General features: G+C 35.7%; 1 protein-coding gene across 1 annotated transcript in view; it reads left to right on the top strand.

The window, feature by feature from the left end:
• Positions 1-10370: 10370 nt before the first annotated feature.
• RIT2 (Ras like without CAAX 2) overlaps positions 10371-18351 on the top strand; it is a 601483-nt gene continuing 593502 nt past the window's right edge. Inside the window, 1 exon segment of the mRNA XM_057698203.1 lies at positions 10371-10469. Within this exon segment, the coding sequence (XP_057554186.1) occupies positions 10371-10469 (99 nt within the window).

Consider the following 18351-nt stretch of genomic DNA (forward strand, 5'->3'; position numbering starts at 1 on the left):
ACAGCCCAAGGATATGGCTCAGGATATTATATATAGCCCTTGAGGAAGAACTAAAGGTACTTGACTTTGTTTTATGGCTAAACTCTTATTATTTTGCCTTGTTTGACTTGTTTCCTTTATTTCTGCATTTTGTCACTTCTCTGATTCAACTTGCTCTTCAAAACTCAAGAGAGGCCTAAAGTTTTTCTACAAAAAAGGAGGTGAGGTGCATTGAAGTCTCTTCCCAGGAAGTCCTTGCAGGGTCATGCTGAGTTTCAAGTTCTCCTCATCACAAAGAGAGGCTCCTGATCTGACAAGGTACATGGACTGAGGCCCTGCAAACTCTCTCTCCACTGATTCCCATTTCACTCTTTAGGTTTCATCCATCTTTATTTAGGCCAATAAATAAAGGCATCTTAATGAACTGTGCTCAGTAGCAAAATCAGACCACTCACGTGTGCTCAAAACCTAACTGACACATATTTACTTATTTGGATTGATATAAATAACATATTTTTTGGAAACAGATCCTCAGATCCTCTCTAGGCAAGATTGGCCTCTGGAAGAGCTATCTCCCTTATAACATGTGAATTAAACATAAATTTGTCAGTTCAGGAAATTTCTCCTGGCTGGATCCCCCCCAGTGTCTGATTTATGTTCTTTTATTTTTTGTTTTTTTTCCCTAATATTTCTTTGTTTCCAAACTATTGCTGTGAAGTCAAATTCTCTTCTCAGACTAAACGCTTCTGGATTCTGTTTCGATTTCTTTTGAAGGTGCCATTCCTTATATTTCTTCCCCAAGGAACACACATAACAGTTAACTGGAGAAAAAAAAATATTTTTACCTGCCTTACACCTATTCCTAACTGATTCATTGCATCAAATCCAGCACTATGCACAGTTTAGTCACTCTCCATTTCTCTAAGTGGAATAGTAAGAAAAATGAACTGGGTGACTGTCCCATTATCTCCATCGCTACCGTTTCTTTCATCATCATCATCTACTTCCTTTTCCCCTGAATCCTGGGAAGAATTCTTAATTTTTTCCTCCACTCCACTGATTTAAGTTTTAATAATGTCAAATATGATTTTCCCATCTTCGGTTTGGATTCAAAATCCATTATTGAAACATAAATTTCTTTGCATTTTTTCAATATTACTTTCTATTATTTTTTTATCAGTCTGTTGTCATTGCATATAGGAGCTGATATTTAATGAAAACCCACTATGTACCAGTTCTGGTGTCTGGTACTAAAGTAACTTGTATCATTTTATGATTTTTAAATTATATCTCCTACCATTGTACTTTAATCTGAAATCCATCTTTTTATACAACATATATACTACTTTTGTGTAAAGACTCTTTATATAGCTTTCTACTTTTCTATAGAGATTGTATTCAGGCATACTCTTCAGAATTTGTGAATATTCTTTTGGAGCAAAAATTACAGAAATTGAAAATTTTCATAGATCTGATTTTATTTTTTGTCATTGTGATAACATTTCTTTTACTTGAGCCACAATATTTTTCAGACACTCCCTTTCTGGTTACTCATCCACAAATGTGTAGATCTATTTGAGCCTATTTTAACTAGACTGTGTGGGCTTAACTTTTAGTTTCCTGACCAGGAGTACTTATATAATCCATAATATCTACTATGTCTCCTTCCTAGGGCTATTCATTTTTCTGGTTTTGTTGAGAAACTTTCCAGGGTGTAGGTACTTTTTTCTCTAGTTAGTCTGATTGTTCCTTGGCTTTGTTCTCAGTGTAACTGCTTCCCTGTTTTCTACTTCTTGATAACTATTTTGGTTACAATTTTTTTTAAGAAATTTTATTGAGATATAATTGATATACACTAAACTGCATATATTTAAAGTGTAAAATTTGATATATTTATTAGTAATGTATATATGGAAATATCAATTTCCCAAATCATCCAACCCCAACACCCCCTCTGCTTTCCCCCCTTGGTGTCCATATGTTTGTTCTCTATATCTGTGTCTCTGTTTCTGCCTTTCAAACTGATTGATCTGTACCATTTTTTGAGATTCCACATATATGTGTTAATATACAATATTTGTTTTTCTCTTTCTGACATACTTCACTCTGTATGACAGTCTCTAGGTCCACCCATGTCTCTACAAATGTCCCAGTTTCATTCCTTTTCATGGCTGAATAATATTCCATTACACACACACCCACACACACACACACACACACTCTACATCTTCTTTATGCATTCATCTGTTGACAGACATTTAGATTGCTTCCATCACCTGGCTATTGTAAACAGTGTTATAATGAACATTGGGGTGCATGTGTCTTTTTGAATTATGTTTTTTTTCTGGGTACATGCCCAATAGTGGGATTGCTGGGTCATATGGTAACTCTATTTTTAGTTTTGTAAGGAACCTCCATACTGTTCTCCATAGTGGCTATATCAATTTACATTCCCACCAACAGTGCAAGAGGGTTCTCTTTTCTCCATACCCTTTCCAGCATTTATGATTTGTAGATTTTTGGATGTTGCCCATTCTAACTGGTGTGAGTTGATACCTCATTGGAATTCTGATTTGCATTTCTCTGATAATTAGTGATGTTGAGTAGCTTTTCATGTGCCTCTTGGCCATCTGTATGTTTTCTTTGGAGAAATGTCTATTTAAATCTTCTGCCCATTTTTTGATTGGGTTGTTTGTTTTTTGATATTGAGCTGCATGAACTGTTTGTATATTTTGGAGATTAATCTTTTGCCTGTTGATTCATTTGCAAATATTTACTCCCATACTGAGTGTTGTCTTTTCATCTTGTTTATAGTTTCCTTTGCTGTGCAAAAGCTTTGAAGCTTCAGGTCCCACTTATTTATTTTTATTTCCATTACTCTAGGAGGTTGGTCAAAAAAGATCTTGCTGTGATTTATGTTAAAGATTGTTCTTCCTATGCTTTCCTCAAAGAATTATATAGTGTCTGGCCTTACACGTAGGTCTTAAATCCATTTTGATTTTAATTTTGTGTATGGTGTTAGGGTGTGTTCTGAGTTCATTCTTTTACATGTAGCTGTCCAGTTTTCACAGCAGCACTTATTGAAGAGGCTGTCTTTTCTCCGTTGTGTATCCTGGTCTCCTTTGTCATAGATGAGTTGACCATAGGTGTGTGGTTTTTCGCTGGGCCTTCTATCCTGTTCCATTGATCTGTATTTCTGTTTTTGTGCCAGTATCATATAGTCTTGATTACTGTAGCTTTGAAGTATAGTCTGAAGTCAGGGATTCTGATTCCTCCAGCTGTTTTTTTTTTTTTTTTTTTTTTTTCCTCAAGATTGCTTTGTCTATTCAGGGTCTTTTCTGTAACCATACAAATTTAAGGGTTTTTTGTTCTAATTGTGTAAAAAATGCCATTGGTAATTTGATAGTGATTGCATTGAATCTGTAGATTGCTTTGGGTAGTATAGTCATTTTCACAATGCTGATTCTTCCAATCCAAGAACATGGTATATCTTGCCATCTGTTTTTGTCTTCTTGAACTTCTTTTGTCAGTGTCTTATAGTTTTCTGAGTACAGGTCTTTTACCTCCTTAGTTATGTTTATTCCTAAGTATTTTATTCTTTTTGTTGGAATGGTGAATGGGATTGTTTCCTTAATTTCTTTTTCTGGTCTTTCATTGTTAGTGTATAGGAATGAAAAAGATTCCTGGGTGTTAATTTTGTATCCTGCAACTTTTGCAAGTTCATTGATTAGCTCCAATAGTTTTCTGGTGGCATCTTTAGGATTTTCTATGTACAGTATCATGTCATAGGCAAACAGTGACAGTTATACTTCTTTTCCAACTTGGATTCATTTTATTTCTTTTTCTTCTCTGATTGCTGGGGCAAGGACTTCCAAACTATGATAAATAGTAGTAGCAAGAGTGGACATCTTTTTTCTTGTTCCTAATCTTAGAGGGAATGATTTCAGTTTTTCACCATTGAGAATGATGTTTGCTGTGGGTTTGTCATATATGGCATCTATTATGTTGAGGTAGTTTCCCTCTATTCCCACTTTCTGGAGAGTTTTTATCATAAATGTTTGTTGAATTTTGTCAAAAGCTTTTTCTGAATCTATTGAGATGATCATATGGTTTTTATTCTCGAATTTTTAATATGGTGTATCACATTGACTAATTTGTGTATATTGAAGAATCCTTGTATCCCTGGGATAAATCCCACTTGATCATGGTGTATGATTATTTTCATGTGTTATTGAATTTGGTTTGATAGTATTTTGTTGAGGATTTTTTCATGTAAATTCATCAGTGATATTGGTCTGTAATTTTCTTTTTTTGTAGTATATTTGGTTTTGGTATCAGTGTAATGGTGGACTCATAGAATGTGTTTCAGAGTGTTCCTTCTTCTGCAATTGTTTGGAAGAGTTTGAGAAGGAAGGGTGTTAGCTCTTCTTTAAATATTTTGTAGGATTCACCTGTGAAGCCATCTGGTCCTGGACTTTGTTTGTTGAAATATTTTTAATCACAGTTTCAATTTTATTACTTGTAATTAGTCTGTTCATATTTTCTATTTCTTCCTGAATCAGTCTTGGAAGTTTATGCCTTTCTAAGTATAGGTTTATTTCTTCCAGTTTGTCCATTTTTTTTGGCATATAGTTGCTTGTAGTAATCTCTTATGATGCTTTTTTATTTCTGCAGTCTCCATTGTAACTTCTGTTTCATTTCTGATTTTATAGATTTTAGTCCTTTTCCTGTTTTTCTTGATGAGTCTGGCTAAAGGTTTATCAATTTTGTTTTTCTTCTCAAAGAACCAGCTTTTAGTTTTAATGATCTTAGCTATTGTTTTCTTTGTTTCTATTTCATTTATTTCTACTCTGATCTTTATGATTTCTTTCCTTCTAACTTTGGGTTTTGTTTGTTCTTCTTCCTCTAGTTTTTTTAAGTGTAAGTTTAAATTATTTATTTGGGATTCTCTTGTTTCTTGAGGTAGGGGATAGTATTGCTCTAAACTTACCTCTTAAAACTGCTTTTGCTGCATCCCAGAGCTTTTGGGTCATCATATTTTCATTGTCATTTGTGTCTAGGTATTTTCTGATTTCCTCTTTGATTTCTTCAGTGTTCTCTTTGTTATTTAGTAGTATATTATTTAACTTCCATGTGTTTTTTACAGTTTTTTTCCATTGTAATTGATTTCTAATCTCATAGTGTTGTGGTCAGGAAAGATGCTTGATACGATTTCAATTTTTCTTAAATTTACCGAGACTTGATTAGTGACCGAAGATTGTACCTACCCTGGAGAATGTTCCATGTGCACTTGAGAAGAAAGTGTCATCTGCTGTTTTCAGATGAAATGTCCTATAAATATCAGTTAAATCTATCTGGTTTATTGTGTCATTTAAAGTTTGTGTTTCCTTATTAATTTTCTGTCTGGGTAATCTGTCCATTGGTGTAAGTGGGGTGTTAAAGTCCCCCACTATTATTATGTTACTGTCAATTTCCTCTTTTATAGTTGTTAGCATTTGCCTTATATATTGCTGTGCTCCTATATTGGGTGAATATATATTTACAATTTTTATATCTTCTCCTTGGATTGTTCCCTTGATCATTATTTAGTGTCCTTCCTTGTCTGTTGCAACATTCTTTATTTTAAAGTCTACTTTATGTGATATGAGTATTGGTATTCCAAATTTCTTTTGATTTCCATTTTAATGGAATATCTTTTTCCACCCCCTCACTTTCAGTCTGTATATTTCCCTAGGTTTGAAGTGGGTCTCTTCTAGACAGCATATATATGGGTCTTGTTTTGGTATCCATTCAGCCAGTCTGTGTCCTTAGGTTGGAGCATTTAATCTATTTACATTCAAGGTAAATATCAATATGGATGTTCCAATTACCATTTAGTTAATTGTTTTATTTTTGTTTTTGTAGGTTGTTTTCTTCTTTTGTGTTTCCCACTTAGAGAAGTTCCATTAGCATTTGTTGTAGGGCTGGTTTGGTGGTGTTGAATTCTCTTAGCTGTTGCTTGTCTGTAAAGCTTTTGATTTCTCATTCAAATCTGAATGAGATCCTTGCTGGGTAGAGAATTCTTGATTGTAAGTTCTTCCCTTTCATCACTTTAAATATGTCATGCCACTTGCTTCTGGTTTGCAAAGTTTCTGCTGAGAAATCAGCTGTTAACCTTATGGGAGTTCCATTGTATGTTATTTGTTACATTTCTCTTTGCTTTGAATTTTTCTTTGTCTTTAATTGTTTTCAAATTGATTACTATGCATCTTGGCATGTTTCTCCTTGGATTTTTCTTGCCTGGGACTCTCTGTGCTTCCTGTTCTTGGGTTGCTATTTCTTTTCCCATGTTAGGGAAATTTTTGACTATAATCTCTTCAAATATTTTCTTGGGTCCTTTCTCTGCCTATTCTCCTTCCAGGACCCCTAAAATGCAAATATTGGTGCATTTAATCTTGTCCCAGAGGTCGCTTAGGCTGTCTTCATTTCTTTTCATTCATTTTTCTTTATTCTGTTCCATGGCAGTGATTTCCACCATTCTGTCTTCCAGGTCACTTATCCATTCTTCTGCCTCAATTATCCTGCTGTTAATTCCTTCTGGTGTATTTTTCATTTCAGTTATTGTATTGTTCATCTCTGTTTGTTTGTTCTTTATTTCTTCTTGGTCTTTGTTAAACATTTCTTACATCTTCTCCATTCTTTTTCCAAGGCACTATTTCATCTTCACTAAGGTTGCCTATCTTCACTTCATTTAGTTGTTTTTCTGAGGTTTTATCATGTTCCTTCATCTGGCACAAAGTCCTCTGCCTTTTTGTTTTGTCTATCTTTCTGTGGCTGCCATTTTTGTTCCACAGGCTGCTGGATTATAGTTCTTCTTGCTCCTTCTGTCTGCCCTCTGGTGGATAAGTCTATCTAAGAGGCTTGTGTGATGGGAGAGAATGGTGGTGGGTAGAGCTGGGTGTTGCTCTGGTGGGTAGAGCTCAGTAAAACTTTAATCCACTTGTCTACTGATGAGTGGGACTGAGTCACCACCCTGTTGTTTTTTTGGCCTGAGGCAACCCAGTACTGGAGCTTTCAGGCCCTCTGGTGGGGCTAATGGTGGACTCCAGGAGGGTCATGCTAATGATCACTTCCCAGAGCCCCCATCACCAGTGTCCTCATCCCTGCAGTGAGCCACAGCCACCTCCCTGCTTGTGCAGGTGACCCTCCAATACCAGAAGGTAGGTTTGGTTCAGATTCCTATGGGGTCACTACCTCTTGCCCCTGAGTTCTGGTGCACACACAAGTCCGTGTGTGCCCTCCAAGAGTGGAGTATCTGTTTCCTTCAGGCCTATGGAAGCCCTACAATCAAATCCCACTGGCCTTCAAAGTCTGATTCACTGAGGATTCCTCCTCCTGTTGCCAAACCCCCAGGTTGGGAAGCCTGACATAGGATTCAGAACCCTCCCTCAAGTAGTTGGACTCTGTGGTATAAAACTGTTCTCCTGTTTGTGTCACCCACCCAGTGGTTATGGGATTTGATGTTATCACAATTTCCCCCCTCCTACCATCTCATTACAGTTACTCCTTTTTCTCTGGTTGTGGGATGTCTTTATTGGTAAGTTCCAGTGTCTTCCTTTCCATGACTGTTCAGCAGTTAGTTGTGATTCCACTGCTCTTACAGGAGAGAATGAGCACACATCCTTCTGCTCCACCATCTTGAACCAATATCCTGGTTAGAATTTTAGAGAAGCTATCTCTTGGCTCTTTGCTAGATATCATTTGGCTTTCCAGCATAGTTTCTTTTTGTAATAATGACAAGCTATAGAGAGGAGTTGAGAATGCTAAGTGTCAAATTAGTGACCTCACAATAACAAATATATAGAAATTTCACTTAGCTCCATATCACTGGAATTTGAGAAAGCCCCAAAGCTTAATAGAAGAAAAGTCTCTTCAGTTAGAGGTGATTTTCTTCAAATCAGAAGCTTATATTATTCACTGTTCTACTTAAATTTGACAATTGTGCTTTGCTAAAGGTTAAATAGATACATATATAGATAGCAAAAAAGAAATCCACACTTTAAGCAATAATTTAAAGTTCTTTGTGATTCATCTATAATCCAAATTTTGGACTATGTCTCTGTGTTTTCACCAACCACATATCATTAACTTGCAGTTCACCAAACACCCTTTCCTCTAAAGTTTCAGTACCCCTGCTTTTAGTAATTTCGTCTGTTTGAATTCCTACTTTAAATTAAGCTTGTACTCCCCCTTCCTGATATCTCACCTTGTCTTCCTATTTGGAATCACTCTCTCCTTCCCCCATGTTCCTATCAAACTTTGCTCATTCATTTATTCAATTACCTGCCATATTCTGGCTTATTCCTTAGACTGGTATGCAGGTGTCTTTCTCCCATGAGAGGGTATAATCACTTTGAACTCATGGACTATATTGTGTATTCCTTTAGTTTTCTAAAAACCCCAACACATTTGAATAAACGATTTTGAGAATGAGCAAATTAATCCATAGTTAATGAATGAATCCATGTTGAATGAATAAATGAATGAATGCATCTTATATAAATCACATGTAAGATCCCACTTTTCAGATATTTCAACCTTAAGTAGTCTTCAGTAATAAAGTGAATCCTTCCACTACAAGAGGTAATAACTCCTACTGTGAATTTTACTGAATAAGCTTATGAGGAGATCAGTGAAAAAGAGAAGTCTGTACTGTGCAGTTAAAACTCTGCCTCCTATTTACAAAATTAGCTCTTTTATGTTAATCCCTTGGCATTGATGTTTCCAGTTTACTTTTTGTCATGAGCCATTGTGCTATCATCTCGCTTATAAAGGTCTTAAATTTCATGCTGAGTATGCACATGCCAAACATTAACTTACTCAGAGGTTATCAACCAACTTGCAATTTCTTTGCTTCCTGATTTATCTTTTCATTAGGGTAAAAATAGTAAATAATACAGTTTCAAAGATTAATTTCATTAATAGTGGCAATACATAGTCACTCATTTGGTGCAAATAATTCCCTCACTTAAAAAGAATGTCTTAGTCATCTAACGCATGCCAGGTGTTGTGCTAAATTCTAGAGAGATAAAGATGAATAAGGCAGGGTCATCACTTTTTAGTGAAGTGAACTTCAGTGTAAATAAATCATGGCAATAAATATCATAAATGCTCTAGTAAAGAGAAGAGTGACTTTGTAGACATGGGTGTCATGAGCTCTGCATATCAGTGATGGAATAAGTGAGAAAGGAACTCTGGATGTGCCAAACTTCTGCCTAGAGTGAAGTAGGGTGTCATCTAGTGATTGGAGGCCTTAGCAGTTCCTAAAGGAGTTTAGAAAGACATACATATAGAGTTAATGCATTCCCTTTGAGAGAATTTCTTCTTAAATTACTTTCCCCTTTTGTCCACTAAGAATGATTGGAAAGGTAAGCAGCATCTGACAGAGCTGAGGTGGAGAGTACTTGGATCCTGTTCAGGAATTTGAGGGCTCTGAATAGACACTGAACCCCTGTGTCTTCACTTATGTAGATGAGCACTCAAAAGGAATCATGTGACATTAAAAAAGAAAGGTAAGTACAAGAGTAGCTTAGAGGGAGCAAATGCAAACTTCACTCATTTAATAATTTTCCCAAGGGCAATGCAATCTGCCATGTAATGATTTCAGTTACTTAAAGCTCCATATGTATCATCATTTACACACCTGGAAGATACTTCTCTCTCTCTCTCTCTCTCCCTCTCTCTTTCTCTCTCTCCCTCTCTCTTTCTCCTCCCCCTTCTGTCTCCCTCAAATAAACACATACCCTCAGACTCTTGGGTGCACTGCTTAAGGCACAAGGTATGCAAATTCACAAATGTTCACTAATAAAACTGAAAATCTGTAGCATTAGAATGCTCCAAAATTCAACCATTGTCGATGAGGAGGTCTTGCGGCCCTTAGTAACTTAGAAGAAGAGACTAGAGTAGAGTGACTTAGAATTTCAAAGAAGAGGCAGAGAAAGAGGGCTTTATAGCTAGGAAAGTTCCCCTGCACTTTATGTTTTTCATCTTCCATGTTAATAAGGGAAAATCTCTTCCTAACTTCCATTTGAGGAATATGAACAGATACATTAAACATTGAGATTAAAGCCAGTTCAATAGTTAAATTTCCCTCTCTGTGTCCATTGATATTTGGCAAGCCATTCATTTATTTACTGTAAAAGGACATTTCTATGTACTCTTTTCTCTTAACCAATATTAAAATAAGTGTGCCAGATAAATAAAAGCATCAAGAACACAACTGACATGGCAATTTCTGTTCCTTACTACCAAATCAGAATGGCTGACATAGAAAACAGAGGAACAGATGGTGGGATAGATAGCTAAAGGGTCAACATTTTTCTTCTTGTTTCTCCTCTGGTTTTTCTGGTAAGATGGAGATAGAAAATGAAGCCAGCTGCTCCCACAGCAGATCATTAGGCAGGGCCAGAGAGAACACAGAGGTAATGCTGGGAGCAGGAGGAGTTGGGAAAAGCGATGAGTTTTAATACCAAATGATGGGAAAGGAGGGATCTTTTAGAGGCAACCCTATATAGTGAATAACAACAACAACAACAACAACAACAACAACAACAACAACAGTACCAACAACTATACTGGTGCTGCTAGGGGTTTGCTAGCTATGGCTGTTAAATATCAAGTATTTGGCACAATGCTTAAAAGTATAAGGACTGTAAAATAAGCACTGATGGAGAATAGAGAGACAGAAGGTGATGATATATAGAACTTTGAGAAAAGCATTTTTTCCTTTGACTTTCTGCTGGATGATATTTGTTTTTAATGTATATGTCTTTTAAAATTATAATTTAATATTTACGAAACAGCCATGGTATGAGAAAAATGTGCTCCTAATCTCAAAAACACTCACATAAAGAAGTGTTATGGATATTCAATGAAATATATATACAAACACAGACACACATATCACTGCTGATTGTTGTGTTTGTTTCTTTGATTAGAAACTTCCTGACTCCTTTTTCTTATCTGTGATCTGACATAGTATATGTGGACTTTGAATACCAAGAGGAAAGTTGTTTTTAGAAAGTGGCAGGAGTTTAAGGAATTATACTCATCATGGGACCTATGCAGGGTGATCAAACAAAATTTATTGGTTAACTTAATTAAAATAGAAAGTTACAAAAATAAAGAAATACAGGATATTAATGAAAGTAAAGACTGGAAAATTTATTTTTTGATATATAAGAAAAACAAGTTGTTGGTAGTTGCGTTTCTGGAGGGGCTTATGAGACTAAATATAAAAAAAATAAAGAAATAGGATTGGTTGGCAAGATGGCAGAGTAGAAGTCCCTGAGCTCACCCCTTCTCACTGAAAACACCAAAATTACAACTAGCTGCTGAACAACCATCGAGAAAACAAACAAAAACCCCCACAATGCTGAAACCTACCAAAAAAGATACCCTACATCCAAAGACAAAGAAGAAACCACAAGAAGAGAGTAAGAGGGGTGCAACTGCAATAAAATCAAATCCTATACCCACTGAGTGGGAGACCTACAAACTGGAAAATAATTATACCCAGAAGTTTCCCACAGGAGTGAAAGTCCTGAGTGCCATGTCAAGCTTCCCAGCCTGGGCATCTGGCAATGGGAGGAGGAGCCCCCAGAGAAACTGGCTTTGGAGCCCAGAAGGGTTTCATCCCAGGAATACACAGGACTGGGGGAAACAGAAACTCTACTCTGGGAGGATGCACATAAAGTCCTGTGTGCACCAGGGCCCAGGGAAAAAAGCAGTGACCTCATAAGAGACTGGGCCAGACCAACCTGCCAGTATTGGAGGGTCTCCTACAGAGGTAGGTGTGGAAGGGTGTGGATCACTGTGGGGACAAAAACAAAGGCAGTGACAGTTCTGGTGTGTACTCATTGGCATAAGCCCTCTTAGAGGCTGCCATTTCCTCCCCAAGATCTAGCCCCAACCAGCAGCCTATAGTCTTCAGTTCTGGGTTGTCACAGGCAAACCAACAGTGTAGGAACATAGCCCCACCCATCAGCAGAAAGGCTACTTAAGTCTTCTGGAGTACAGTCTGGGTCACCAAAGAGACAAGACTTAGCTTTATCCACCAGTGGGCAGGGTCCAGACTCTTCCACCAGGAAGCTTGTATGAGCCTCTAGGACAGCTTCATTCACAAGAAGGCAGAAAGCAGAAGCAAGAAGAATTATAATCCTGCAGCCTGCAGAATGAAAAGCACAATCACAGAAAGTTAGACAAATGAGATGGCAGAGTAATATGTCCCAGATTAAAGAACAAGATAAAATCCAAGAACAACTAAATAAAGTGCAGATAGGCAATCTATCAGAAAAAGAATTCAGAATAATGATAGTGAAGATGATCCAGGATCTCAGAAAAAGAATGGAGGCACAGACAGAGAAGATTCAAGAAATGTTTGACAAAGACCTAGAAGAACTAAAGAACAAAAAACAGAGATAAACAATACAATTACTGAAATGAAAAATACACTAGAAGAAATTAATAGCAGAGTAACTAAGGCAGAAGAATGGATAAGTGACCTGGAAGACAGAATAGATAAGTGACCTGGAAGACACTGCCACAACAGAATAAAGAAAAAAAGAATGAAAAGAAATGAACACAGTCTGAGATACTTCTGGGACAACATTAAACACACCAACATTCACTTTATAGGGGTCCCAGAAGGAGAAGAGAGAGAAAAAGGCCTGAGAAAATATTTGAAGAGATAATAGCTGAAAACTTCACTAACATGGAAACAGTAATAGTAACCTGAGTGCAGTAAGAACAGAGAGTCCCAGGCAGAACAAACCCAAGGAGGAACATACAGAGAAACATATTAATCAAACTGACAAAATTAAAGAAAAAAAGCAAATATTAAAAACAAAGAAAAATATTAATGGAAACAAGGGTAAAGAAAGAAATAACATACAAGGGAGCTTCCATAAGGTTAACAGCTGATTTCTTAGCAGAAACTGTGCAGGCCAGAAGGGAGTCACACAATATATTTAAAGGGATGAAAGGGAAGAACATACAAGCAAATTTACCCAGCAAGGGTCTCATTCAGATTTGATGGAGAAATCAAAAGCTCTACAGAAAAGCAAAAGCTGAGAAAATTCAGCATCACCAGAGCAGCTTTGTAACAAATGCTAAAGGAACTTCTCTAAGCAGAAAAGAAAAGGCCAATACTAGAAACAAGAAAATTATTAATGAAAAATCTCAGCAGTAAAGACCAGTAAAGGTAAAAATTTATCTGCAGAAAAATATGATATCAAAACCAACAATTGTGAGAAAAAAGAAAGTACAGATACAGGATATTGGAATTGCATTTGAAATGAAAAGACCAGAATCTTAAAATAATCTTATTTATGTACATCAAAATCTCTTGGTAACCACAAAGAGAAAATCTACAACAGATACACACACAAAGAAAAAAAAAATCAAAACACCACATTAAAGTTAGTTATCATATCATAATAGAAGAGAACAAAAGAGAGAGGGAAGAAAAAAGACTCACAAAAATCCATAAAAATTAAGAAAATGGCAATAGGAATATACATATTGATAACTACCTTAAATGTACTCATAAATGGATTAAATGCTCCAACCAAAAGCAGACTGGCTGAATGGGGACAAAAATAAGAACATTCTCTAGGATTGCTCACATGCTGGGCCACCAAACGAAACTTAGTAAATTTAAGAAAATTGAATTCATATCAGGCATCTTTTGCAACCACAATGCTATGAGATTAGAAATCAACTACAAAAAAAAAAAAAAAAAAAAAACCTGAAAAGTACAAAAACGTGGAGGCCAAACAATACGCTACTTAATAACCAATGAATCACTAAGGAAATAAAAAAAAAATGCCTAGAGACAAATAAAAATGCAAGCAAAATAATCTAAAACCTGTGAGATACAGCAAAAGCAGTTCTAAGAGGAAAGTATATAGGAATACAATCTTACCTCAGAAAACAAGAAAGCTCAAAAATAAACAACCTTATCATACACCTAAAGGAACTAATAAAGAAGAATAAATAAAACCCAGAGTTAATAGTAGGGAAGAAATCATAACAACCAGAGCACAAATAAACGAAATAGAGAAGAAGAAAAAAATAGAAAAGATCAATGAAACTAATAGCTGGTTCTTTGAAAAGATATACAGCATTGATAAGCATTTAGCCACACTCAACAAGAAAAAAAGGGAGAGGTCTCAAATCAATAAAATTAGAAATGGAAAAGGAGAAGTTACAACTGACATCAGAGAAATATGAAAGATCATTAGAGACTACCACAAGAAATTATACAACAATAAAATGGACGACCTAAAAGAAATGGACAAATTCCTAGAAAGGTAAAGTCTTCCAAGACTGAACCAGTAAGAAATAGAAAACATAAGTAGACTAATCACAAGTACTGAAATTGAAACTGAGATTTAAAAACTTCCAACAAACAAAAGTCCAGGATCAGATGGCTTCAGAGTTAAATTTTATCAAATATTTAGAGAAGAGGTAACACCCATCCTTCTGAAACTCTTCCAAAAATCTGCTGAGGAAGGAATACCCCCAAACTCATTTTATGAGACCACCATCACCCTGATACCAAAACCAGACAGAGATATCACAAAAAATAAAACTACACAAAAAACTTCAACAAAATACTAGCATATAGAAACAAACAGTACATTAAAAGGATCATATACCATGATCAAATTGGATATACCCTAAGGATGCAACATTTTTCAACATGCACAAATCAATCAATGTGATACATCACATCAACAATTTGAAGGGTAAAAATGATATGATCATCTCAATAAATGCAGAAAAAGCTTTTGACAAAATTCAACAACAGTTTATGATAATAACTCTTCAGAAAGTGGGCATAGAGGGAACTTACCACAACATAACAATGGCTATATATGAAAAACATACAGCTAACTTCATACTCATTGGTAAAAAAACTGAGAGAAAAAAATTTCTTGGATCAGGAACAAGACAAGGATATCCACTCTCACCCCTTTTATTCAAAATAGTTATGGAAGTCCAGACAAAGCAATCAGAGAAGAAAAAGAAATAAAGGAATCCAAATTGGAAAATAAGTAAAACTGTTATTGTTTGCAGATAACATGATACTATATACATAGAAAATCCTAAATGTGCTACCAGAACACTACTAGAGATCATTGATGAATTTGGTAAAGTTGCAGGTTACAAAATTAATACACAGATATTTCTTGCATTTCATTCCTATACCCTAACAATGAAAGAGATCAGAAAGCAAAATTAAAGAAACAATCCAAATTACCACTGCAACAAAAATAATAAAATACCTAGGAATAAAACTACCTAATGAGAAAAAACCTGTACTCTGAAAAGTGTAAGACACTGAGGAAAGAAACTGAACATGACACAGACAGATGGAAAGATATATCATGTTCTTGATTGGAAGAAACAAGGTTTTGGAAATGACAATACTACCCAAAGCAATCTACAGATTCAATGCAATCCCTACCAAATTACCAAAAACATTTTTCACAAATGTAGAGAAAAAAATTTAAATTGGTATGGAGACACAATAGACCCTGAATAGCCAAAACAATCTTGAGAAAGAAAAATGGAGCTGGAGGAACCATTTTCCCTGACTTCAGACTATACTACAAAGCTACAGTAATCAAGATATTATGGTACTGGCACAAAATCAGATATATAGATCAATAGAATAGGATAGAAAGTTCAGATATAAACCCATGTCCCTCTGGTCAATTAATCTACAACAAAAGAGAAAAGACTATAGAATAGAGAAAAGACCATCTCTTTATTAAGTGGCACTGGGAAAACTGGATGGCTACATATAAAAGAATGAAATTAGAACACTCCCTAACACCATACACAAAAATAAATTCAAAATGGATTAAAGGCCTAAATATAAGACCAGATACTATAAAACTCTGAGGAAAACATAGGCAGAACACTATCTGATATAAATCACAGCAAGATATTTTTGATACACCTCCTAGGGTAATAAAAATAAAAACAAAGATAAACAAATAGGACCTAATAAAACTGAAAAGATTTACACAGCAAAGGAAGCCATAAACAAAACAAAAAGACAACATACAGAATGCAAGAATTTGCAAATGATGTGACCAACAAGTTATTAGTCTCAAAAATTTATAAACAGCTTACGCAGCTCAAAAAAAATAAACAACCCAATCAAAAAGTGAATGGAGGACTTCCTAGGTGGTGCAGTGGTAAAGAATCCACCTGCCAATGCAGGGGACACAGGTTCAAGCCCTGCCCTGAGAAGATTCCACATGCCACGGAGCAACTAAGCCCATGAGCCACAACTATTGAACCTGTGCTCTAGATCCTGTGAGCCACAACTACTGAGCCCATGTGCCACAACTATTGAAGCCCACGTGCCTAGGGCCCATGCTCCACAACAAGAGAAGCCACTACACTGAGAAGCCTGAACACCACAACGAAGAGTAGCCCCCTCTCTCAGTAACTAGAGAAAGCCCATGTGCAGCAACAAAGACCCAGCACAGCCAATAAATTAAATAAATAAATAAATAAATTTATTAAAAAAAAAAAAAACAGTGAATGGAAGGCCTAAACAGACATTTCTCCAAAGAAGACATACAGCTGGGCAAGAGGCACATTAAAAAAAATGTTCAACATTGGTAATTATTAGGGAAATGCAAATCAAAATTACAAGGAGATATCACTCACACCAGTCCAAGTGGCCATCACCAAAAATCCTACAAACAATAAATGCTGGAGAGGGTGTGGAGAAAAGAGAAAGCTCCTACACTGCTAGTGGGAATGTAAATTGGTCCAACCACTATGGAGAACAGCGTGGAGGTTCCATAAGAAACTAAAAAAACAAAAAAGAGCTATTATATGATCCATCAATTCCACTTCTGGCATATATCCAGAGAATAACATGATTTGAAAGCATACATGCACCACAATGTTCACTGCAACAATGTTTACAATATCCAAGATGTGGAAGCAACCTAAACATCCATCAACAGATGAATGGATAAAGAAGATGTGGTACATATATACAATGGAAAATTACTTAGCCATTAAAAGGAATGAAATAATGCCATTTGCAGCAACATGGATGGAACTGGAGGTTATCATACTAAGTGAAGTAAATCAGACAAAGACAAATGTCATATGATATTGTTTATATGAAGAATCTAAAAAAAATAATACAAATGTACTTATTTACAAAACAGAAACAGATTCACAGAGTTAGAGAATGCGCTTTTCATTACCAGTGGGGAAGAGTGGGTGGGAGGGATAGATTGGGAGTTTGGGATTGACATGTATACACTCCTATATTTAAAATAGATAACCAACAAGGACCTACTGCATGGCACAGGAAATTCTGCTCACTATTCTGTAAATACTAAATGGGAAAACAATATGAAAAAGAATAGATACACGTATGTGTATAGCTGAATCACTTTTCTATACACCTGAAATTAACACAACATTGATAATCGATGTATAGTAAAAAAAATCCACTCAGTTATATTAAAACTTCTATAAATGCTACAGCCAGAGTGCAGATAATTTTTGACTCACCCTTGTAGATATGTAGTAGGATTTGAGGTGATTAAAATGTTGAATATCTTGAGGTTATGGATACCAGTAGGAAATAAACAAGCAAATTTAACTTTTATATAAATATAAGAAGATCCCCATGGGGGATATATCTTTAGGGATGCCAAAAGAAAGGAGAAATATTAGAGTTAGCATGGACTAAATATATGCAAAGACTCAATACTTTTAGTATTTTACAAAAGGATTCAAAGTTGAGGCAACATTCTTGGCATAACAGAGAATGGCATAACCCTCCAAAACCTGATAATTTTGATGGTGGTTCCACAAATGATATGAAAGTTGATCAGTAAAGAAGGAGAAAGGGGAGTATTCCTTTAGCAGACAGCAAAGTTAAAGAGGTTGAAACAGTAGCAAGGGACACAAAATTAAATACCCCAACATGCTTCCAGCCCCCCACCCCCTCCAAAAAGAACACAGGGATAAATAAAAAGAAAAGAAATAGGTAGATCTGGATGTGGTCAATCACTAAATGTTTGTCAGTGTGAAGTGAAACACTTAACAACTGTATGTGAATGAGGAATTTTCTAAAAGCTTTCCTTTAAAAAGATGTAATAGTTTGAAGGAGGAAAAATCAGAATAGGTAAGCATTAGTGAGGCAGGTAAGGAGGAAGGATAAAGGAAATATAATACATATAAAATAAAATTATTTTTTGAAAGAATATAGTAAGTCAGACTCAATGAGGAAGAACAATGTGAGAAATTAAATGGATATTTGAGAGAGAAAGAAAAGCAGGA

This window comes from Hippopotamus amphibius, chromosome 11 (genome assembly GCF_030028045.1).
Source record: "Hippopotamus amphibius kiboko isolate mHipAmp2 chromosome 11, mHipAmp2.hap2, whole genome shotgun sequence".
NCBI lineage: Eukaryota > Metazoa > Chordata > Mammalia > Artiodactyla > Hippopotamidae > Hippopotamus > Hippopotamus amphibius.